Source organism: Capra hircus, chromosome 2, assembly GCF_001704415.2.
Source record: "Capra hircus breed San Clemente chromosome 2, ASM170441v1, whole genome shotgun sequence".
In the NCBI taxonomy this organism is placed as follows: domain Eukaryota; kingdom Metazoa; phylum Chordata; class Mammalia; order Artiodactyla; family Bovidae; genus Capra; species Capra hircus.
Window position 1 is genome coordinate 4,895,401 of NC_030809.1, and position 25,203 is coordinate 4,920,603.

General features: G+C 38.6%; 1 protein-coding gene across 4 annotated transcripts in view; it reads right to left on the reverse strand.

The window, feature by feature from the left end:
* Nucleotides 1–25,203, reverse strand: part of USP48 (ubiquitin specific peptidase 48) — a 73,376-nt gene that overhangs the window by 22,802 nt on the left and 25,371 nt on the right. Inside the window, exons 4-15 of one of the 4 annotated variants that reach the window (XM_018055328.1) lie at nucleotides 24,369–24,496; nucleotides 23,899–24,023; nucleotides 23,305–23,413; nucleotides 20,944–21,077; nucleotides 20,246–20,328; nucleotides 15,197–15,376; nucleotides 11,973–12,101; nucleotides 11,139–11,288; nucleotides 7,587–7,784; nucleotides 6,688–6,802; nucleotides 6,017–6,144; nucleotides 2,662–2,733 (exon numbers count right to left, since the gene is read on the reverse strand). In XM_018055328.1, coding sequence (XP_017910817.1) covers nucleotides 2,662–2,733; nucleotides 6,017–6,144; nucleotides 6,688–6,802; nucleotides 7,587–7,784; nucleotides 11,139–11,288; nucleotides 11,973–12,101; nucleotides 15,197–15,376; nucleotides 20,246–20,328; nucleotides 20,944–21,077; nucleotides 23,305–23,413; nucleotides 23,899–24,023; nucleotides 24,369–24,496 — 1,551 coding nt within the window. Of the gene's footprint in view, nucleotides 1–2,661; nucleotides 2,734–6,016; nucleotides 6,148–6,687; nucleotides 6,803–7,586; nucleotides 7,785–11,138; nucleotides 11,289–11,972; nucleotides 12,102–15,196; nucleotides 15,377–20,245; nucleotides 20,329–20,943; nucleotides 21,078–23,304; nucleotides 23,414–23,898; nucleotides 24,024–24,368; nucleotides 24,497–25,203 lie in introns of all 4 variants that reach the window. The other 3 variants (XM_018055317.1, XM_018055330.1, XM_018055324.1) reach the window with 3 other exon arrangements.

A 25,203-nucleotide genomic window follows, 5' to 3' on the forward strand; every position in this document is an offset into this window, starting at 1 on the left:
TATGAGGACCATGGCCACAGCTCAGAAGCAAGTTTGAATGCAACTCTAGTGAGGGGTGGGTTTTCAGCAAGGTTCCACACTCTGCACCTGAAAACCCTGCTGCCATGGGTGTGGTACACTGAGGGGTGATATCCCCAAAAACAAGAGCTGAGATGATGCTTTTTACACTAGAGATAACTAGGTGCAGCAACCAAATGGCACTGGGTTGCAGATCAAGCTAGAAGATCTAAAAAAAGGCTCATGTACCGTTTCTGACAAGCTGAGGGGCATGGCACAAGTCCTGAAATCACTTTCAGCTCTGCCATGCTTTCCAGTCAAAGCTGTAAAACTGAAATGACAAGATGAGAGAGGTGGGCTGAGAGCAAATGTCAGTGCGCGAGGGAGGAAGACAATCGGTGTTCTGGCACCATTTCACCCTGCTAAGCAGCATCAAGCACGGAAACTTAGTATTTAACTACAGATTCCTCAAGACTCAAAATGGAAGCACTTATGCTGTGCACAAATCTACAGCAAAAGGTTAAAAAAAAGAGAGTTGATATGAAAGCACCAGGAGAAAAGCTAATTTACTTCTGGCTGTTCACATCACCTTCCTCTAGGGCTTACTTAATCTGTCTACCACTCAGGGTTACACATCTGCCTTCAAACTTGTGCTCCTACTGTGCTCTAGTAATGCACCAACTGTGTCCGACTCTTCGCCACCTCATGCACTGTAACCTGCAAGGCTCCTCTGTCCATGGAGTTCCCCAGGCAAGAGTACTGGAGTGGGTTGCCATTTCTTCCTCCAGGGGATTTTCCAGACCCAGGGAACAAACCTGCATCTCCTGCACAGGCAGGCAGTGAGTTTGTGTCTGGAAAGACAGGCATGGAAGTATCACTCATGTGACAACTACTGACACCATCACCAAGGAATCTCTATTAACAAAATCACTGATTTAGGGACTTCCCCGGTGGTCCACTGATTAAGACTCTGTGAGTCCAACGCAGGGGGCAAGGGTTTGATCCTTGGTCCGGGAACTAAGACTCTGCACGCTGCATAGTGCAGTCAAAAAAGAAAAAATAAGGTGTGAATGAAAGCAAGGGTTAGGCATCAAGTATGGGTTCCTAATGAGGCAATGAAGAACTAAGGAACTGATCAGGACTGACAAGAATTCAGACCATTAATCCCAGTCATAAAAAAAAAGATGAAATAGGCCCTTCCATGATGGAGCAGTGGGTCAGAACCCACTGCCAGTGCAGGAGACGTGGGTTCGATCCCTGGTCCGGGAAGATTCCATAAGCCCTGGAGCAACAAAGCCCATTTGCCAAAACTACTGCGCCTGTGATCTAGGGCCCGAGAGCCACAACTACTGAAGCCCGTGTGCCCACAGCCTGTGCTCCCAAGGAGACAAGCCACCGCAATGGGAACCCGAGCACCGCAGTGAAGACCCAGCACAGCCAAACATGAAGCGGGAAATAAGGCCACTGGTAGCAACACGGACGGACCCAAGGTTATCGTATTAAGGGAAGTCAGACAGATATTGCATGATACCGCTCATATGTGGAATGTAAGAAAAAATTATACAAACGAACTTATGTAACAGACACAGGAAGTAAAACTTATGGCTACCAAGGGGGAGGGCAGAGGGAGAATAAGGCGTTTCAGACCAGCAGATACATGCTACTACATATAAACTGGATAAACTGTAAGCAGAGGGAACTATACTCAATGTCTTATAGTAACTGTAATGAAAAAGAACCTGAAAAAAATAGATATGGGCATGTTCACATATGCAGAACCAGTTTGCTGTACATATAAAAGTAACACAACACAATAAATTAACTATACTTCAATTAAAAAAGAGAATTCTGAGTATTCTCAATATGTTACACACAACCAGAAATGCCAACAGGGGTTAAGAGATCCACCACTGACATCCGAGTGTCTCTGCGGCCAGTTCTTCCCAGGGGAGGGAGGGAGGGTGAGAGTAAAGAAGGAAGGCAGGGTCAGTGGGGAACTTATTCAGTAGAAGGCTTTGAGAAGGAGATACCTTTCTGGCTTTCAGAGTGCTGACAACGGGAAACCATACGATATATATAAGGAGTCCCTCTCCAAAGGAAAAAAAACAAACTCATCTATTACAAGTGAGCTCTCACTAAAACCAACACACGTGAACAAATACACAGGATTAATAAAGATTTAGAAACTAAGAGTATATAGAGTACACAGTAGCTAGTCAATCAATGTCTAAGAAACTAAACCAGAAACAGTCCTGAGGAGAATATAAAAATGCTGCCTTCAAAGTGTTCAAATCTCGATAATGACATAGACACAGAAATGGGAAATAACTGAAATCCTCCTTCAAGCTCAGAAAGCCCTTCAATGTGACAAGTGACAAATTTTCCCCTCTAAAATATGGGGAAATTCCATCTTGTATTATTTACAATCTTTCTTGTGAGGAGAAAGGAAAAGGTTTGAGAGGCACTGGCGTGAAGGCAGGCCACAGAAGCTAGCTGCTGAAGAGAGCGAGAGAACAGAACCATCAGGTCACGGCCAGTTCAGAAAGCCACTTACTCTACCATGCCTTCCACATTAGGGCCTAATCTCTGAGCATGAAATATTGTTAACAAAATATTTATGATATGCCAAACACTAACAAGGGAAGTCTGACACTTTTGGCTTACCATGTGGGCACAGAATGTCTTCATTGAAATTCAGTTCCTCCTCATCCTCCTTTCTTTCTTCCTTTGAATCATCTAATCAAAAGATATACACATAGTAACTCTTCTAGCAGCTACATTTAAAGTTCAAAGGAGCAAAGACACTACATAGCTTGAAACACAGAAAACTTTAAAAACATTCTAAAAATTAGACCCAGCTGATTCTGACACAGTTGAGCTAAGAAGTGTTTCATCTTTCCCTTAAAAGGAAAGAACAATTTCTGAATGGCAGTTTTACTTTTTAAAGATTTGGGTTATGTAAGAAAATATGCCTTTTTTTCCAAAGTGAAAACCAGTTCATCTATCTTCCCATTAATTCTAATCTAGGTACTTAGAATACTGTGTCATAAACCAGGATAATCATATACACGTCATGTTACTTTCATCCATCGATTCTTTAGAGCAACAAGAGAAAGCTTTAGAAAGCTAATGAAATAAAGATTCAACCTTTAATGTTAAATATACATAATTAAAACACTCCTTTCCCTATTACCAGTTCTCTTACAAAGGCTGCTTTTCCTACTTGTCTACACTGTGACAACTGCAAATTTGTAGTTGTGTATACCAGGGAACAGGATTACGTAAAGTTAAGTCCTAAGCACCAACAGATTAGAATAGTGATCCATGGATTTTCCAGGTTAAGCACATAACACTTTTGATACACTTAACATATATAAAGAACATTTACTTAAAATTAAATTAATAAATCTAAATTAAAATTTATTAATTAGTCATTAAAAAGCTCATAGAGAAAAAAAAGTTCAAGCGGAAAAAATGGGCAAAAACACATGATCAGGTAACTGTCTCCTGTCTGTTTCTCAATCTGGGTCACACAAAGTGAAAATTAGGCAAAGAAGCAGGTACTGCATCTGCGTTTACAAACTAATTGTAAAAAGCTGAAATAAGTCAAATAAATATATATTTATTTAAATAAATGTATACATAAATATATACATACATACACTTTCAATGTATACTATATATTGAATGTATATTATATATATCATATACATTGATTTATATTATATATACACATGCAATGTATATTTTATATATATACATGTATATTCAATGTATAAATATATGCATTCAATGAAATTTAGTCGCTAGATTTTAAAACACTGAATGTCTAAGGAAGATCCACAACTGTGCCAATGGAAGCATCATTCTGAAAGCCCACTATTTACAGGGATATCTGGTAGAAAGACTTTGTTACTTCTACCTAGCTTCAAGCTTTTAAAATCTTTGAATGGAGTAAGGGGGAGATGAGAAGCATTTTATTACTCTGAAAGCAACATGAACATGTTATTAATCTAGGACACCAAGGCATTTTCTATTATGGCATCAAACTTTAAATGAAGGTTCGCTGGAACCCGAACGTGGACACCAATGTATGAAACAGAAAGGGAATTAGGGACCTAGAGAATAGATGGTGGTTGCCAAAGGGAAGAAAGGTAGGAGAGGGATGGGACTAGGAGTCTGGGATTATCAGACCAAACTTATATATATGAAATGGATAAACAACTAGTTCCTACTGTTTAGTATAGGGAACTATATTCAACATCCTGTGATAAACCACAATGGAAAATAATAAGAAAAAGAATGTTGCATGTGTGTATAGCTGAATCACTTTGCTGTACCCAAGAAACTAACACAAGACAGTAAATCAACTATACTTTAATGTAAAAAAAAAGGAAAGATCACTGATATATTTTAAAAAGGCTTGAAAGAATACAAGATATTTAATACCCTAGGTCACATGACACACTAAAAGTCATGTTTTCAATCTTTGTTTTTAGTGAAGTAGTTGATGTACAACATTATGGAAGTTTCAAGTATACAGCATAGTGATATACAACGTAAAAGTCATATACCATATATAATTGCTATAATACATTAACTATATTTAAAACTATCTTTTCAAAAACAATACAAAATAAAATCGAAACTAATGTTAATTTCATGAAGTATACAGCACAATAAAATACATTAACCAAAAGAAAAACACTCTTCAAATTTTTAAATATTAAAAAAAAAAAGTCAGTTTAAAATTGATAGTGGCTTTGGGCTTCCCTGATAGCTCAGTTGGTAAATAACCCACCTGCAACACGGGAGACCCCGGTTTGATTCCTGGGTTGGAAAGACCCGCTGGAGAAGGGATAGGCTACCCACTCCAGTATTCCTGGGCTTCCCTTGTGGCTCCACTTGCAATGTGGGAGACCTGGGTTCGATCCCTGGGTTGGGAAGATCCCCTGGAAAAGGGAAAGGCTACCCACTCTAGTACACTGGCCTGGAGAAGTCCATAGGGTGGCAAAAAGTCAGATAAGACTGAATCATTTTCACTTTCTAGTGTTTTTACATTCTTAAAAAGAAAAAGCAGTGACATGAGACGTCCCATACCAAATAAAATGATACAAATATTCAAATGCAGTAAATACAGAATAATTCAGTAAAAGGTTAAGAATATTAAAATAATAAAAATATATGTAGGTAAATACTAATATCTGGAGATAAAAGTTACATGATCACTAATTGTATCTCTCAATTAATAAACTGTTCAATTTCTATTTTAAAGTTAAAAGGTTTTAATGCCTTAACTTCCCATGATCTTATAAAGTACTGATTACAAAACTGAACTGAGTCACTGACTGACTATTTACAAGCATAACTTCAGAAATCTCCAAAGAATTTATAAGTAAAATGCTATTCAAAACCTGCCTTTTCTCCTGGATGAAAAATGCAGAAGTTCAAGGTCATTCACTCAACAAACTCAGTCTTTCAGTATGGCTAATACGCTATACGTTGGGCAATTTGCAACAAACAGACTTTTCTTAAAAACTTTAGCTGGAGCAAAATTTAAAATAATTTTTCTTGGGACTAATTAGAGAGACCCAAAGCCCAAAGCAGGTCAGGTTATGAGGAATGCCCCTTGCTCACTTTCAATAGCTTACAAATCTTTTATTTGTTCTGAGACATTTTTGAGCGCTTTAGGCATTACACGGAAGGAATTAAAACAATTTTGAAGGTGTGTAAGTGTTAGTCGCTCAGTCGTGTCTGACTCTTTGCGACCCCGTGGACTGTATAGTCCACCAGGCTCCTCTGTCCATGGGATTCTCCAGGCAAGAATACTGGTGTGGGTAGCCATTCCCTTCTCCAGGGGATCTTTCCGACCCAGGGATCGAACCCAGGTCTCCTGTATTGCAGGCATATTCTTTACTGTCATCAGGGAAGCCCCAAAACAATTTTACCACAAACAAGTGCTTACAATTGTGGTATAATTCCCAGCCACCTACAAACAGGTTTTATTGATAAATATTACCTTTATTTAAGGTGTTGCCATTCATTTTCCCATTGCTTTGGTCTGCATCGCCATCTTGCTCATCAAGCTGTTCAAGAGCCAGCTGGCGCCAACTGCGTAAGGAGGACTTCCCCACCCAAAATCCATCACTGCTGTGGAATAAAGAGAGAATGCAAAATTATGCAAGCAACATTCTTAATATCCTTCTCCCTCCTTTCCTTATAAAGATCATAACAAAACTGAATCAAAATTCAATATCTGCTTCTGTGCATTTATGCTTTCTTAACCTATTTTGGCCATTTTCACTCCTCACTATGAAACTGCAGGTAGTCAGACGTGCAGTTTGTTAACATTCTTACTTCAGCCTCTCTCAAGGGGACACCCTAAGGCCTGCTAGAATGGTTTTCCAACATCAGCATTTCCCGATTCCTGGACACAGGCGAGCGCCCGGCCTCGGGTTGTTTAAGCCTCAGATCCACATCTCTGCTTCCACCTTTATAATGGATGGAATACAGCCAAGGGGGCTGCCACTCAGCTCTATCTTTGCCTCAGTGGCGATCACTGCAAAATTTAATCTGACGTGGCTAATCACTCATTACCTTCTTTCTTCCGAAGAGCGCAAGTCTCTATGATTCATAAATAAGCTACTCGGTTTTTTAGCCTATGAAACAATATACACCATGTTAACATACCTCTTTACTGTTGCTTTAAGCAGATTATTCACAGTTTTGTAATCTTCGTTCAGTTGGTTCTTCAGACGCAACACACGACAGCGTTCTACTACACATTCCTTACACAGGGCTTTCACTGAGACAGGGGAAACGAAAGAAAAGACTGTATTCACAGACGGATTTTCTGTGATGAAAATGTTTCCAGCACTTCATGAAGCAGTGAAGAATTTTAACCCAAAGTCACTAATGCTGACAATTCAGCCAGCTGGTATACGTCCTAAATTATTTTGGTGACATAAACATCAAGACAGCAATGGGGCTATCCTGCGTAAGGAACCACTGGTAATAAAACGTTATAATGTGCTTTGACTGTCGGTGCCACAAAGTAAAACCCTTTACAAGATTTTGATGCAAGTTCTGCCAGACCGTCATCAAATAATAGAGGCTGTAAAAGAGAGGAGAGGGATCAATGTTTCCGACAACTCTAAATGCCATGTTAATTGTTTAAGCCCTTCATGTGGGTATCACAGACCAATACTGTGAAGGGTACTGAATAAAATAACGAAACGCTACTAGATGGCTTTCTCAAATGTATCCTATTTTGTCTGCTTTGTCAGAAAACAAAACAAAGCTGAATAAGCAGTATCGGTTTCTTTTATAATGTTGTAAATATACCACGTATAATGCTTCTTAACTTCTACTTGAGGTAGCAGATCCTTTTTGCAAAGTACATGAAAGATGAGATCTAAGCACAATCTGAGTCAAATGATCATGGAGACCATATGAGGAGCAGTGACGCTCCCACATGCCACAACTGAGACCCAGCACCGAAAATAAACAAACACTTGAAAAAAGAGATCGTATGATGACGACTTAATGCAGCACTCCTTTTGCAAAGCAGAGAAGACAGCTTGAATTACCAGTTAGTCTTGGTCCTCCTCCGTATCTACTGTAGAAAATGTCAGCCGCATATTCAGATATTCTCTTCATAATCGATATTTTATCGGGATGAAGCTTGTCGTGGGAACACAGGCAAGCATGATTATCAATAGGCTTGGTAGGCGTTGACTCATCCAACCACTTCTGCAGCCACTCAAGAGAGACGAATTCATAGGGCTCTGAGAAAGAAAGCAAGGGATAGAGCCTATGTATTTTTACAGCCTTTTGACGGAATGACACATTCATTTTCCTCAAAAGGCAACGCAAACTCTTTCCAAAGTTAGCAGAATCAAGAAGACTCATTGTTCAGGGAAGATGTCTGATGAGTACAGCACAAAGCACCATTTAACTACCACTCAACTGAGTTCCAGGAGCTGTGCACACTGCCCTGTAAGATCGGCTGGTATTATTAACCACATTCTACAAAAGAGGCTTCCACAGAGAGAAGTGTCTTGCTTGAGAGCACAGCAGAGCTCTGATCAGGACACCCAAGCTTGGTGACAAGCGACACTCGAAGCTAGCTCACAAATCACATAGCCTCACTCCCATAGTGATTTTCACAAATATTTATCATCCATGTGTGATACACAACTGAAAGTTAAAATGAGAAGTCTGACTAGGTCTTAAATTAAAAAATTAACCTCACTCAGCTACAACCGCACAAGTCCGTTTCAACACCGGAACTTTTCTTCATCCAAGATGATACTGACATTGATTAAAAGGTAGTTGATTTCCCCACACAAATCCATATTATGTATTTCAAGAAATTAAGCTATGTTAAGCAACTTCTAGGATGAAGTGCACCAGAGTCAAATGTATTGATTCCAAAGTTGGAAAAATTAAGATGCAGCCAGACACCTCAAAATGAGTTTTAATTTGGGAAAACACAGCCCCAGAGTTCCATAAAAGCCAAAATTAAAGATAAAGGGCCAGCTTTGATTACTTACAAAGATCTCCAGTGAGTCCCAGCATAAAACATAGAAGAAAACATACAGAGGTTGAATTTATATATTTGTATTATGATACTATTTCTGATGAGATCTGAGGGATAGACAATTCAACTCAAAAGCCCATTTTGACCAATTTCATACTTCCCTGAAATTTACAAGTCTGAAAACTAACTTCCATTTTAAGTTCAGTGTAAAACATTTCAATTTTTACAAAAACAAAATTGGATCCCTTATTTGTGCTAAAACTGTATATCATAAACTGAGAGCCTCGCAACTGATTGGTCAGCTCTGACATAGCTGCAGAGGAAGAGCCCGGGACCACAAGCTGAGTCCAAGTTCTGCCACCAAGAAACTGAACTTGAGCAAGTCACTTGAACTCTCTATGCTTCAGATCTTTTACTTGTAAAATGAAGGTAATAATACCTGCCTTTCACCTACCTCACAGGGATGTTGCTGAATGTAAAAGATAAGATTATGTGAAGCATTTTGAGCTTTGTTGGAGGAAAAGAGATACAGAAAAGTTAATCGTATATTTGCACAATTATATAAAAGTGGAGACCTTAAGACTCAGGACAGGTAACATGACTGGGGCATTTTACACTACATAATGGTAATGAATGATCTCTACCCAAAAGAGCAAAAAAGAAGTCTTAGCATAGCTAATCTTTTCCCAAGGAGAGTTCCCATAGGTTAAACTTTAAGGCTATCAATATAAGATACGAAGATCAGAAAAACCTTGGAAGAGCTGTATCAACTTCTCTCAAGAGTCTCCTTAACAACTGGGGTCTCCACTAAACAAACACTCCTGGCAGTTTCTCAAAGACGTTCTCTATTATTGGGATTCCAAAGCATGGATAATCAACTAACAAACAGGAGGAAGAACTCTGTCAAGTTGGGATAACACACTGTATAAAAATCTCAGCATCTGATGAAGTGAGAAAACTATCAAAATATTTACTAAAGGAAAATGTATACTATGCGTTAAGGTTATTTATATGCAGTTTTAAATGCCTGGATTTTAAACAGGACTTTTCTTTCGAAAAGGGATGACGTCTAGAAAGACCATGGCATCAAAAATATCTGAAAGAACTTACCTAGAGATAATTTAGGATTATTAAAAAATAATTTATTTCAATTTAAATAAAAAGGGCCAAAAGTGTTCTGGTTCCTGGTGAGGTTCATATTTTATAGTAAATGACCCTTCTTTTAATATATTCACAAAGATTTAGGAAAAAAAGTAACAAGATTTGATTGGCAGCACAAAACCACGGTCATTAATTTTGAGATCGACAATATTTTAGGAAAACATGGACTTTCTACCACGTATGGTTACTGTAAATATGAAAAATAATAAGCGCATAACGTGAGTGCTGATGACATATATACATACTCCGAGAGCATGAGTACAGGTTCTTATAGGTGGAATGAAAACAGCCAAGAGCACAGTGTAGATTTGAAACATAACATCTTTGGACCACGAGGTTTTAAAGCGTGACTCAAAAAAAGCATTCTAGTTTATAGACCCAGAAAGTCCTTTCTCCTGTCCTGTGAATCCAGGAAGCTATCAACAAAGTCCAGAAAATAGATTTTGAGGTACCAATTCCTTTCTATAAATTCAGAGATTTTAATTACATGTTCACTTCCAAACTATTTCCAATAAAATTAAGGTCAGTCTAGTTCTTTACGATAATCCCAACTCTTGAAACAGAGTGAGAATAACAAATTACAAAGAAAGCTGAGAGTCAAATTAAGGTACAGTTCAGACAGAACTTTTGAGAGATATTTTTACAGATGTAGCAATTGATATTCATTTTTTGCTTAAAGTTATACCAGTAATGGAAAACTGAGATATCAAAACAACAAAACCACAAGTACAATTATGCTTGAGTATTTATTCTCTAAAATTAGTAAAACTGTCTCTTTTTTAAGTAGGAGTTGGGTATGCAGAATTGCCTATGAAATGACAGAAAACATATTATTACAAATGGCATACCAGCCTTAAAAAGTTGAGGTTCCCTTTATGAGGCATTAGATAAACTTGAATAAACATACAGAGTAAAAGAATGAGCTGGACTGTGTGGGATAATTCTTAAGAAATTAGATGTCAGCAGAAAGCTTTCCTATTCTTAGACTATTTGATATTCAATTTCAGAATAATCTAACAGTATCATAAAAAGAGCACTCATATAAAAGAATGCCTGTTAATACTGTTGGCGCACAAAGCATGCAAGGAAACAGACTAGGCAAGTTGCTTCCATTGTAGCCTGATCAGATTTTTTCTTTTAAAAATAAGCTAATGTCTCACAAATTAGAAATACCTGTAAGAGTTATATATGCAGAGTCCTGACCTAAACCTCATAATTTATTAAGAGCTTCCCATTTTTAAAAGTACAGATAAGAATTATACGGAATGCTATACATTAAGTTAACGCTGGTTTACATAGTAAGTGTATTGGGCATAAGCTGGCATTAATGGGTTATAAATAAGGAAGGGCAGGGGAACGTTTGTTCATATACATTTGCGGACATAAAAGAAACAAGGCACTTAATGGCAACAGTGCTGTCCCAGAATATCTTACAGACCAGCTCCAGCAGGTAACCTTTGGTACAGCTCCTTAACTTCTTCATGCTTTGCTTTTCCTTTATCCACACTCTGCTTACGCATCTCGGCCATTTCCACACACCACTCCTCAAATTTGGAATTATCTCGATCCACCAGCTCCTGAAGAAAGGCTACTCAGAACAGAAAAGACAGAAAAACCTTTATGCTGTTTTCCAAAGACCAAGAACCGTGCCGAACTCTAAATTACAGCAAACACTGGCTGAGATTTTGGCAGCAACTTCATACTGCGGTTGCCCTCCAACCTGCAGGCAGAAGCAAAGCTGAAGACAGCCCCTAATAATACCAGGGGGTTCCTCAACCTGGTTCTCCATAACATCAGCCAACTGGAAACATCCAATGGCTCAGAAACACCATTCACAACAAATGGTGCCACGGAGCACAGCACAGGATTAGGTAAGATGGCAACTAAAGACTGCCTTCAGGCAAGCAGTGGCTTTTCCTTTTTTAAAAAAAATTAAACCTAGAAGATTTATAAGTGGCTAAACCCACAACTGTTTTACAAGCTGAACAAAACAGAATGGAATTGCTCTTTAAATTCGTCTTTACTATCCACAGGCATTTCTTTAATTGCTTTTGTTTTTCTTTAGGGAGGTCCGTGGAATAGCTCTGTGAAAGCCTTCTTTATTTTAAAAATTCATCACTTTAAATCAAATTTCTGATTATATGCACTTTTACCATTTACCATATACACAGTCAACCTATCATAATAGATAAAAGTCACCTGTTCTAATCATTGCTCTTGGAGCAAGGCATTCAAAAATCTTTGCCTTAAGTAATACTGAAAAATTGCGTACCTGGTACCTGAATAGTCGTGCTGGGTCTTTCTTGAGTTTGTAGTCTATAAACCAACATGTATGCATTTCGAGAACAGTGAGTTCCTTTGCCACACTTAGGTTTACGTGTCTGGGACTTGGAAGGTTCTGCTGAGGTAAGAGAAATCAAAAGATGATTAAATTAGAATTCCTATCATTTGTTCATTCTTTTGTAGGGTAGGGAAAGCGGTGGGGGTGGTGGCGGACATAGATAACAATTCCTAAAATACAAACTAAAGATACGTTGAAAGGCAATGTAAATTTTGCAGGCTGGATAAGTTTTTGAATGTTTATTAACCCCCAATGCCTGCCATATTCCATTTTTAAAAGCTGCAAAGAAGGTACTGTTTTTCACGACTAACCTGAACCAAATACATAGATTTTATTTTCCTGTTGGTCTTAAATTACAAAAATAAATCTAGGCTTAACTGCACAAAGAAATAAAATGAAATGTTTCCTCCCCGCTCCCCAAATGAAATGAAATGCTAAGATGAGCCACTAACCTCTATGAATTCAGAAGGAGAAAACGTTAGTGTTTTACATGGCATGTATACCACATGAAGGTGACCTTCAAATTGAGTCTGACTATCCCAGGGTAACTTTCTAATGGGGAGACGGGCATGGGCAGTTCTGAGGAAATCAAGAACCAGACCCTCAACTGCCAGTGTACTTTTCTAAAATTGCTGAGGTTCCACTGATGGTTTCTACTTCTCCTTTCAGTCATCTGTCTCCCACTTGACAAAAGAAAGATATAAGCTCCTATCCTGGGACAAGTCTCATCTCATCAAAAGATTTATTCACAGTAAAATTTTGTTTCGTTCAATCCTTTTAAAACCTATATTGGTTTTATGGAATATATAGGAATATTTATTTAAAATGAAAAAAAAAAAAAAAAAACTCAGAACACTTTCTAACTTTTTGGAGCTTTACAGTTATAGAAAACTTATTATATTCCATCATAACAAAATTCTCTAGGGTCAGTGTATGGAAACACTAGTACAGGACAAAGAGGAAATATTAAAAAAAAATACTGTCATTAAAAAAATATCAGTTCATATAACTTTAAAAATGATGATGGCGATGTATGGAATCTCTATGTTACATAATTTCATTTGGATACAAGAGTAATAATGCTGCAGTTTGTTTCAGTATTTATAATTTGTCAGAAGTTACATTATTGGGAGCTACTTAAATTCACAATGAAAAATCCTGGATTTTAAAGTGTGCAGTGAAACACAAAAGTTGTTCAATATTTCTCAGAGAATCAGGAGCAAAAAAGCTTAAAGACTACAGTAGTAGGGAATTAAAAATCTCAGCATGTAAAAGGAAAAGCTGTTGGTCATTTCTAACTAAAAACTATTAAGATCTAAGATGTTCATTAACTTGTGTAAGGTGGAATATAAAATGATTCATAAACGTTCACAAGAGGCTATAAGAATGAATGACTAATGGAATTTAATAAGGATTTTCTATTTTTGATAAAACAGATAAAAGCAGCAATGTAAGCTGCATATAATGAGGCATTAAAATACTGGACTGGGATCCTAACACGTAGAGTCTCTTCCTCTTGAAATGTTCTAAAATTTGAGACTACCTATATGGAGAGCCTTAACAATGCTTTCAATCCTACGATTTTCTTACTAAAAATCAAACAGATCAAAAAAACTCGGTAAAGAATAGTTAAATAAAACTAAAGTTTAATTATTCACAATTTAAAGCTAAATGTCAATTTTGTTCCTATTAAGAATATCACAATAAGAAAAAAATATAAGCAAATGTTGCTTAAGAGCCTGAGTATTATGTAGGTAAAATGGGAACGCCATTGCTATAAATCTAAAATGTGACTTAAAATTAGAAAATACTTGTAGCATCACACCTGGGTGGAGTACTACTCACACCTCCCACTTTCACTTTTCAAGCTCTATGGAGGTACAACTGATGAACAAAAATAGTGTACAGAAAATGAAAAGAAAATCTTCCTTCAAATTACAATATAGCCACTACATGAGTACCTGCAGCAAAATTCCCTATGCCTTCCTTGAAAGCCAATGTCCACTGCCATGGTCCTCCACTTGGGCAAGTGGGATTGATCCCTCAGAAAGGACAGTGGCGGGAGACACCCACCTATTCCCATTCCTTTCCCCTTTTTGCATCTCATAGTCCAAGTGACAAACAGTAAGAAAGTGGTTAAAACTTCAGCCAAGATGGCTCCTAGCGGAAGAACTGTCCACTCCGTTAGACAATAAACGGGTACTTAGCCCACGAAAACCAAGGTGATGAGAACTATATACTAGAAACTATTTCAGGAAACACCCTTCATAGCACACCTCATTACCATGGAACAATAAGCAGCGTAATCCCCACAGAGGCATGGCTCCACACTCTAGGGTTGGGGTAAGATACTTAACAGTGAAGGGGAGATGCTGTTCAGAGAACTAAGTTCCCCTACTATTACTTCTCAAAAATGTATGTCCTGACCCAGAGAAATACATAGTCCCAATCCTACTATATTAAACCTACTGCTGCTGCTGCTGCTGCTAAGTCGCTTCAGTCGTGTCCGACTCTGTGCGACCCCATAGACAGGAGCCCACCAGGCTCCCCCATCCCTGGGATTCTCCAGGCAAGAACACTGGAGTGGGTTGCCATTTCCTTCTCCAATGCGTGAAAGTGAAAAGTGAAAGCGAAGTCACTTCAGTCGTGTCCGACTCTGTGCGACCCCATAGACAGAAGCCCACCAGGATCCTCCGTCCATGGGATTTTCCCATAGTTTTTAGCTTAATACTTACCACCCTCTTTCCTAGCTCCCCACAATTAATCTGTTAATTGAAAATGAAACATACGCCTTCAGACTGTGCTAAAAACAGGACATTATGGAACCATCCCTGGAGCAAAATCACTTTTTTCTTTTTTGTCACGTCGGATGGGTAATGTGCCGGTGTCGTGACAAGGTCTGGAGGGAAGCACAAATCATGCAATAGCGCGAACACCCAACCATCACCCTCATGAACTACAAAAGGATCCAAAATCATTTTTGAAAGAAAAATCCAAGCATTGCTAAGAAAGTTCAGAGATTTCACGTGTTTAAGAAATGAAAATAGCATTGATAGTCCATAACAATCTTGGGCCATAATAATTTCTCACAGACATTTTTGTTTAAAAAAATAAAATTATATTTTAAAAGGGCACTCACAACTTAAAGGTTTTACCTAGATCTTCCTCAATCCCTAGTTGTAATTTCTTCCCCTCCATCTTTTCTATGTCTTCATCATTAAACTTATACCATTCGCCAGACTGTGGATCTTTCACGTGGGCAATGTAGTGGCCAGAATAAGCACTCACTCCTCTGTGTATGAGGACCGCGCTGAGTTCATACACATAGGACCCACCTAGGGAAGGAGAAGGGGAAAAAGTTAAAGAAATTTTAGATGACATTATTTCTTCTTATATCATGAGCCTGCACCGTAATGATTACAATTCTTTATGCATCCAGTTGAACCCAAAACATGTCACCTTAGATTTAACAAATTTAGTCTCATAAAATAACGTGGCAGTCACTGTTTTTATCACCTCTCTGTCAACTCTCTATTCCCTCTGCAATATGTACAGATGCAAAGCTACAGCATATTCTGTGCACTTAGGGTCACGAAGTTATCCTGCAGTACACTTCCCCTCACGCACTAACGGACTGAGCCGTGTGCTTACCAAGAATCAGATTGGTCATATTTTCTAACTTCTTACAAAAATTAACTACACACAAACTAGTAAGATTTGAATGCAAAATCAAAAAGCTATTACTTCTAGGAAAAAAAGAGAATTTTTTTTTAAATTAGATATATCATTAAAGAAAAGTGCTTTCAAAATAGGTGTAGATAAGGGAATTCCCCGGCGGTCCAGTGGTTAGGACTCTGCGCTCTCACTGCCGGAGGTGAGGTTTGGATCACTGGTCAGGGGACAGAGGTCCCAAAAGCCATGGGGCAGCTGAGCTCATGTGTGCCACAACCACAGAGCCCATGCCCCACGACAGAGCCCCAGCACAACGGCCCCCCAAAGCCCTGAAATAACCCATGGACCTAGTCGTGGAGCAGCTGAGCTCACGGGTGCCACAACCACAGAACCCATGCCCCACGACAGCGCCCCAGCGCAATGCTGCCCCAAAGCCCTGAAATTACCCATGGAACTAGTCGTGGATGTCTCCACTAAAAGTAAACTGGCCAGGTTCTTACAGCATGAGTGAGCAAGGGAACCTTAAGCACTGAACTTGATCTGCAATGATACCTAACCCGTAGGGACCCCGGGAGCCTGGCAGAAAGAAACCTAAGGTCTCTCTCGACGAAGTGGCTTCATCTCAGCCACTTAAGTGAATCTCCACAAAAAATTTTACAGGGACTTCCCTGTTGGTCCAATGGTTAAGACTCTGCTTCCACTGTGGGGGTGGGGGCTGGGGGGGAGGGTATGCACGCTCAGATTCAACCCCTGGTGGGGGAACAAAGATCCCACATGTCACACAGTGCAAAGAGTAAAAAATAAAAATACCATAAAAAGTTTTCCAGAGATAACCAAGTACAGAAGACCTGGAAACATTAAAATAACCAAATGGGACAGCAAAAAGAAACTTACGTAATACTCCAACAATGTCAGTCATGGATTATAAAATTAGGCTTCTATGTTTAGAGAAATGAGAAACTTGAAAATATAGGCAAGTGACAGGACACTTTAATAAAAGTGATGCAAATTTTAATTAGAGAAACTTAAGAGTGTAAATTAACAAGAGTGTAAACAGATTAACTGATCCAGTTAAAAGAACAAATTATTTAACTAGATTTTGTTCATAAAAATTAGTAATTCTTCAAAATACAGACAGACACACCGATGATGTTTTTCTCCAGCCACCAATGGCCCAGATGAAAAAGCAGAGGCGGCAGACTGAGATTAAACAATGGGTCAGGCTTCACCTGGCAATATCCCAGGAGCAGAGCTACCCTGTAACTACTACACTGTAGTATACCACACTAGAACGACACTATAATGTTTAGGGGTGCAAGTTTATACAGCAAAATGCTAAAGCCAACACACAGAAAAACTAGTGACTGCCAACAACTCAGACTAACGGCTCTATTTCAGGAGGAAGGAGACTGCACCCAGGCGGGTCACACAGGAAGCTTTTGAGTGGGTGGTACTCAGGAAGATATTCACTTTGTGATAATTCTCTGAACCGTTTATTTCTGTATTTTTATTTTTATGGATGTCTTCTATTTTATCATTTTTAAAAGAAGAGGAAAATAGAGTGGAACAAAATATACGATATTTATAGAAAGACAGGTAGGTTATGACCTTCAGAAGGGCTGAGGGAGGGTGGAAGACAAAATCACTGAAGGAGAGAAGTCGTTATCAGGTCAGCTGAAGACTGTCTACAACAGCGGCACCTAGCAGTATCCTCAAGTTATTAATGAAGACAATAAATCACAGAAGTTATTAGCAGTAACTATGACTATTACCAATAGATACAGGTTTTTATTATCACATTATCACTGTTGCAGACAACCTGAAAGAGTACAGAATTAAAATTCCAACTTTATGAAAATCCTTACGCTGTGGGTTTCTCAAGCAAACAATTTAAAAGATCATTTATTCCTTCCGAGTTTTTTTGTATGGTATGAGAACAGAAAGGGCACTGATGTTTGTCTGGTGTATCTATTCCCATTTAAAGGGCTTCTCTGGTAGCTCAGCTGGTAAAGAATCCACCTGCGATGCAGGAGACCCTGGTTTGACTCCTGGGTTAGGAAGATGCGCTGGAGAAGGGATAGCCTACCCACTCCAGTATTCTTGGGCTTCCCTCGTGGCTTAGCTGGTAGAGAAGCCGCCTGCAATGTGGGAGACCTGGATTCGATCCCTGGGTTGGAAGATCCCCTGAAAAAGGGAAAAGCTACCCACTCCGGTATTGTGGCCTTCAGAGTTCCATGGACTTTACAGTCCACGGGGTTGCAAAGAGTCAGACATGACTGAGCAACTCTGACTTCACTTCTATTACGGTATTACAAATCTGTCTTAGTATTTTGATAACTACATTTAAGTGGCAAAAGTCTATGAATTTTATTTAGACTTCATGTTGTCTATAGGGATATTAAAATCCCCAAGCAGTATGGCAGGAGTTAAGTTAGTAAGCTGCTAAATATTCAAGGTATGAGAATCCCTCAGTCTACACATGTGTGTATCTGCAGGTTCACTATTTAAAAAAATAAATTCTCCTTTTAAAAACAGATCACCCTTTTAGATCTATCTTTTCTGTTTTGTGTGGATATACGTGTGCTGACACATAGGAATAAGAATACAGAAAAAAAAGACTATGAAAGTGGAAGCGTTATTCTTTATGATATGAATTGGGAAAAAAATATATAATAAATTGAATCATGATAAGAACTACTCGAAATCATACACTGGAGTCAAGGAAAGGAATAATGTGGGAATTCCCTGACAGTCCAGTGGTTAGGATTCAGAGCTTTCACTGTGAGGGAACTAAGGTCCAGCAAGCGGCAAGGGAAAAAAAAGGTGGGGGAGGGAGGAATAATCTGTACATTTCCTACATTCCTAACCCCCAAGAAACCACTAAGTAACCAGGCTTCTCTAATTTCAAATAATTGACTATGCAAAGGAGGCAGGAAGCAAACTACTATAGGCAGTGAACGACTGTGAAGTTCACTCAACCAGGCAAGCGTAACAGTAACACAGCACCGGGCGCAGCAGCTTTCCTCTCCCAGCTGTGAGTGCGGCGTGGGGGCAGCCCGGGGGCGGGCCTCCAGCGCGGCCCTCCGGCTTTCTCTGGCTGTGGCGGGCGGGGGCTGCTCTTGGTATGCTGGCTTCTCACGGCTGTGGCGCTCTTGTGGAGCATGAGTTCTGGGGACACAAGCTTCAGGAGTTGTGGTACATAGGCTTGGCTGCTCCACAGCATGTGGGATCTTCCCAGACCCGGGATCGAACTGATATCCCTTGTATTGCAAGGCGGATTCTTAATCACTGGACCACCAGGGAAACCCCACAGGTATACATTTTAACCTCCCCTATACTGATTAGAGAGTACCATGCATTTAAGGCTTAAATATCACTTCCCCACCTTCCCAATCATTGCTTTGGAAGGTTTTAGATTATGGCTTGGCACCAGAACTGTTTTATGGAGACAGAGGTTCTGATATAATCTCTGTATTAAAAATTTCACAAACATTAATGTCAATCTTAAAAGAGAAGTAAAACGGTCCATCCAGTAAGGGCAGAAGAGAAACAAAGGGCAAGATGCTTCTTTTCTCTAACAAGGATCATCCTGTTTAGTAAGATGACTACCAAAGAAGAAAGTAATTACGTTACAGCATAAATACTGCAACCAGGCCATCTAATGTTTCTGATAAAATCTTTTTTAAAACCATGAATGGAGGCAATGTGGAGACCCTTAATTTTATGAGGAATTCAGATATAGTAGTGAGGCTAACAAAGGTTTACTTTGCCAACAAAGGTCCGTCTAGTCAAGGCTATGGTTTCTCCAGTAGTCATGTACGGATGTGAGAGTTGGACTATAAAGAAGGCTGAGCACCGAAGAATTGATGCTTTTGAACTGTGGTTGGAGAAGACTCTTGATAGTCCCTTGGACTGCAAGGAGATTCAACCAGTCCATCCTAAAGGAGATCGATCAGTCCTGGGTGTTCACTGGAAGGACTGATATTGAAACTGAAACTGCAATACTTTGGTCACCTGATGCGAAGAACCGACTCATTGGAAAAGACCCTGATGCTGGGAAAGATTGAAGGCGGGAGGAGAAGGGGACGACAGGGGATGACATGGTTGGATGGCATCACTGACTCTATGTACATGAGTCTGAGTAAACTCCGGGAGTTGGTGATGGACAGGGAGGCCTGGCGTGCTGCAGTCCATGTGGTCACAGAGAGTCGGACACAACTGAGCTACCGAACTGAACTGAACTGAACTGAAATGAGGCTAAGGCAACAAGAGTGAGTTCAGGAACAGCAAAGGAATTTATTCTTTATTCTTTTATATCCTTAATTATATAGATATTGATGAACCATCTAATCTTTGTTATGTACTCACTTATAGAAAATAAAAATTACCTTTCAACTCACCTAAAATGCCTTTGTTCTCAGAGACTGGCAAATAAAATTTAGTGGTAAACTCCTATTCTGTACTCAACGCAAGTGGATCACGAGTTACAGTCTCTAAGCACTGTAATTATCACTGCATGGTAAAAATATTACCTTTGTGTTCCACATACGGCTCCATATCCAAAATTTCTGAGAAGCCAATGTAGGTATTCAGCTTTTTCTTATGTCCAGTTTGCCTAACCAAGAAGAAAGCTAATTGTAATTATATTTAAAACAACCATAAAACAATGTGTAAGTTCTACTGGCTTCTTTAAATAAACTGGGGAGTAGCTAGGTAGATTTCTTTTTACAATCTTGCTCAAAACATGTCATTGAACTGGACAATAAATAATCAACAAGCTAAAAAGTATGAATTTAAAGAGCTAATTTCAAACAGCACATTTCCAGACATTTAATTTTAATACAAAAGAAAACATACATGTTCCAGCTATACAGAAGAAATGCACATGTTAAAAAAAAAATCGTCTGATTTTAATTATAAAAGATCTATTTCCATGGGAATGGGGGTTGCACTGTTGTGAATAGAAAATTTACTCAACTTCTTATACAATAATATAAAATATTAAGGTAACTGATAAATGTCTGCTTTTCCTTTGCAGTTTTAAGTAATTTTACAGAAAAATAAGGATTCTCTACTTCTCTAGTTTTTAATTATGACAGGCTCCATCTATAACTTTCATCCCAAAATCCAAGGTTTCAAATTAAAAGCATTTTACTATCATATCTATGATAAAATCTGTACGTATCAGTCCACAGTGAGCAGCTACACACTACGACTCGCACATATTTACCTGTCAAAGACAAAACGCATTAGCTGCAAGTTCAGAGTGCAAGGAAGACTAAGGAGTCGGATCTTCCTTGTTGCATTCTGTTTGCTTTGACAGTTTTCACAAAAGTATCGATTGTCTCCTTCTAACTTTTCTTCCTGATCAGGAATAAGGCACATTAGTTTAAAAAAAAAAAAAAGATTTTTTTAATGATCAAAACTCTGATGCAAATTACAATTTCACTTCAGCTAACAGTTTTTACTCAAGCTGTTAAGATCAAGTCATTATAAATAATGAAGGACACACAAGATTAAGTTAGATTAGCAGTGACATTATTAACTTGTATACAATGATTTAAAACTGATGTTTCTTTCTGAAATGTATGATTTTTTAAATGCTTGGGTTTTAGGTCTTTTTTTCCCGATAATGCCGTTGCTGGGAATTGAAGGAAATAGGTTTAAAAAAGAAATCATATGTACTTTAATGCAGCAAAATTAATTTTAAAACAGTGAAAATGGTTGGAAAATACCTACGGGCACCAAATATGAAACTGTATATGCAAATTTCACACTCACACACAGTTAAAATTACTAAACTGCATTCATGACACAAAACTGAGTGTGCAGAAAAACTCAATGCTAGAGCGAACGGTGGTTCACTGTTAACTGTTTCCTGTTTCTGCACCAGCCTTTGTTACAGACCGCGCTTCAGCACAGTAACAGCGCCAGCACTGCTGCTGCCTGCCTCTGCTCCACTGACACTCTCCCCTGTGCTCCTCACGCACATCCCCCTCAGGGTCTCTGACGAGCTGCGCCCCTGTCCCGTCTCTTAATGTCTGAATGTCCCAGGGTCCAGTCTTGGTCTTCACCTCTCTCATGCCCCTGGTGATTTTACTATGCCCTGACGCTTTCACCCTGAACCCTATCAGGTCTGACATGCCCCAGTGCAGACTCCTACTTCCTCTCCCAAACTTGCTCCTCCCACCCTCCTTCACATCTCAGTCACGCCAACTCCATTCTTCTAGTTCTTAAGGACAAAACATTAGTAATCCTTGACTCCTCTTTTCCTCCATATCCAGTCGGCAAATTTCTTCAGCTCTACTTTGAAAAATCCGAACACTTCTTATCCTCTCTTCAGTTAACCCGTGGTCCAAGTCACCATCAACTCCTTCTGTCTGCCCTTGCCTCACTGTTAGCCTTTTCTTAAGAAGACAGTACTCAAAGTTTTCCTGTTGAAACAGATTACATAGCGTACACCCCTTGAAGGCACTGTATTTCACTCAAACTTCTGACAAAGGTCTACCAGGCCCTCTCTGATATGGCCCTTAGTTATCTCTACTATGACGTCTTCTATCATTTCCCCCTTGTCTATTTATTTCAACCACACTGATCTCCTTGCTGCTCCTCAAGCCTGCAGACATATTCCTGTCTTATGCTCTGAACCTGTTATTTCATCTTGTCCCCAGTTCTTGGCCTACTCACTACTCCACTTAACACCCTTCCACATTCTCCATGCCCTGCTTCAGTTTTCTTCATCGCACTTATTACAGTTGACACATTAGATATTTTTCTATTTGTTTTATTGTTCCTTGTTGCTCCCCATACCACTACATTATAAGCTTTCTTAAAGGCAAAAGATGTTTGTCTGCCTCATTCACTACGGTTATTCCCAACAGCGGAAACATGGCCTGAACACTGCAAACAGTCAGTATTTAGCTGAATGAATCCAATAAATGAGTGCTTCGAGCTGCTGATGGCTGTGTCAAAAACAAAAGGTAAGAAAAGTACAAAAATATTTCAAGAAAGTAAGCTATATAATAAGCTTATCTTCTATGCCTATGTGCCTGTTCCTACATGATTACAAAGGTTTCTGATTAGCAACTTTTCCACTCTGAACAAAAGAGAACCATTTCCTTGTCTCTACATAAATCTGAACACACACAGAGAGAAACATGGAGTGGAGGGGCTGAAGAGTGGTTATATTTTGATGTAAAAAATTACATTCAACACTTTCTATTTCTCATTAAGTGAAAAAGTAAATTAATCTTATGTTAACATAGCTTACACTTTCTTATTCTACTATACCCCAATCACACAAGCTTTTATACATACATAATTCTACATATAAAACAACCTGAAATAGCCAAAAATTATGTTAAGGTGCTTCTGTAATTTACAGTTAATTTACAGTTTCTTCTAAATCATTAGAAGAATTTCTTCTAAATTTACAGTTTCTTATTTTACAGTTTCTTCTAAATCATTATATAAACAGTTCATATGGAGAAAAAGTTAAAATAATGAATTTATCCATTAAATCAAAAGGACATTCAGAGCAGTATTTAACTGTTAAGGAGCAGAAATGACAAATATGCCAAAATCTGAATACCTTCAAAAATTCCGAGATACAATCTGTTAACTGTTTGTGGCCTTGGATATTTAACTCCAGTTCATAAAATTTTGATAAAAGCTTAGATTCTCTGCCACACTGGTTGCAGCTATAATAAAGCGGAGTGAGAACATTATGATCAGAGTGGGAAAAGCAATAAGGTTTTACTGTACTATAACCTGAAGATACAGAAAGAAACATTACCTTAATTCTTTCACTGACATTTTCTACACTATGTATACTCAAAAAATAAAACAAAGTGATTGATGAGGCCATGCATTTTATGATTAGGGAAATGTTCAAGAGTTATTTTACTTTTGGTATCGAGTAGGCTCCAATTTTACTCTTGTCAGCTCACACCACAGCCATAAAATAAACAGCAAGAGCTCAACCAGTTTCCAACACCTGCATAGGTTCAACTGCAATTATCAGGTCAGTTGTTTACCTGTTCCCATAGAAACATATTACTATAAATATCTCAGGTCCCATGATAAGCCACTAAAGCCATAACGCGGACCTGAAGTCAAAATTACAAAACACATAAGCAACCACCTCAGAATAAAATGTATCATGAGAAAGTGGAAACACACTTACACAGTTACATAAGCATATTCCCCACAGAACTGCTGCTGGACAATGTTCCTCACATCGGGATTCTTTTGTTTAGACAAAGTGTCTTCCAAAAGAGACATAAAGAGCTTTGAAAATTCTTGGGCATCCTACAATACAGGTTTGAGTTAATTAAAAAAACAAAAAAAACATACCTTGCTTTTCAATTTCTACTACAAACAGTAGTAAGTAAAATAACCCAGAAGCTGTCTGTACTTAGAACTTAAAATTTCTGAAAAAGGACTACAGCAATGTTGAATCCATTTTGTGCCCACATATGAATTTTCAGAAATGGAATCAAGGAAAATGTGTAATATGCTAAGTAGTAAATAAACGCTCTAACTCAAAACAGAGGAAAATTAATTTTTTAAAATTCCTTCATTTCTTTCTATAATGATTAAAAGGAATGCTTTTTATATTAAAAAAATAATAATAATTAAAAGAAAAGTTCTTACCTGCTGTTGCCCTGTGTCCAAGCCCAAGGCTTTCACAAATCCTGACGGGTCAATGTATCGCCTATTACTATTTTGTAACAAGGCAAATAAGTACTGGAGATGCTCACAAATCGTTTGAGGCTCATAATCTATTAAAGAAATGTTTGTTTTTAAAAAACTGCTATTTAAAAAAAATATGTACACCTCGCCACATGAGGACATAATTAAAAAAACCTTATGTCCAAACTAAATTAGTGTTTTATTACATTTTTTTTAAACTTTCAAAGAAATTAGTAACCACATCTTTTGGAAGTAATGAGGCAACCTTGGCTGTTCATATACATCCCCTAAAGGCAAGGGCCTACCCTTGTCATAACAATAATGATCATGACTACAGTTTCTAGAGTATCAAATCCCACCAAAACTTCCAATCCAATAAAAGCCATATACCATATTTACTATTTGCCAAATACTTTAATATAACCCCCATTCATGTGAACTTGCCACAGAGCAAATGATACATTGATTCAAATCTGAATGAACAACAGAACAATTTACTGGTAAGAATCCTAAAATTTAGTTTCACATTTTAATGAGTTGCAGAAAGAAAGTGAAGTTGCTCAGTTGTGTCTGACTATATGCCACCCCACGGATTGCAGCCTACCAGGCTTCTCCGTCCATGGGATTTTCTAGGCAACAGTACGGAGTGGGTTGTCGTTTCCTTCTCCAGGGGATCTTCTTGACCCAGGTCTCGAACCTGGGTCTCCTGCACGGCACGCAGATACTTTTACCATCTGAGCCACCAGGTAAGTCATCAGTTGGGGGAAGGTGCCTGGAGAATCCCAGAGACAGGGGA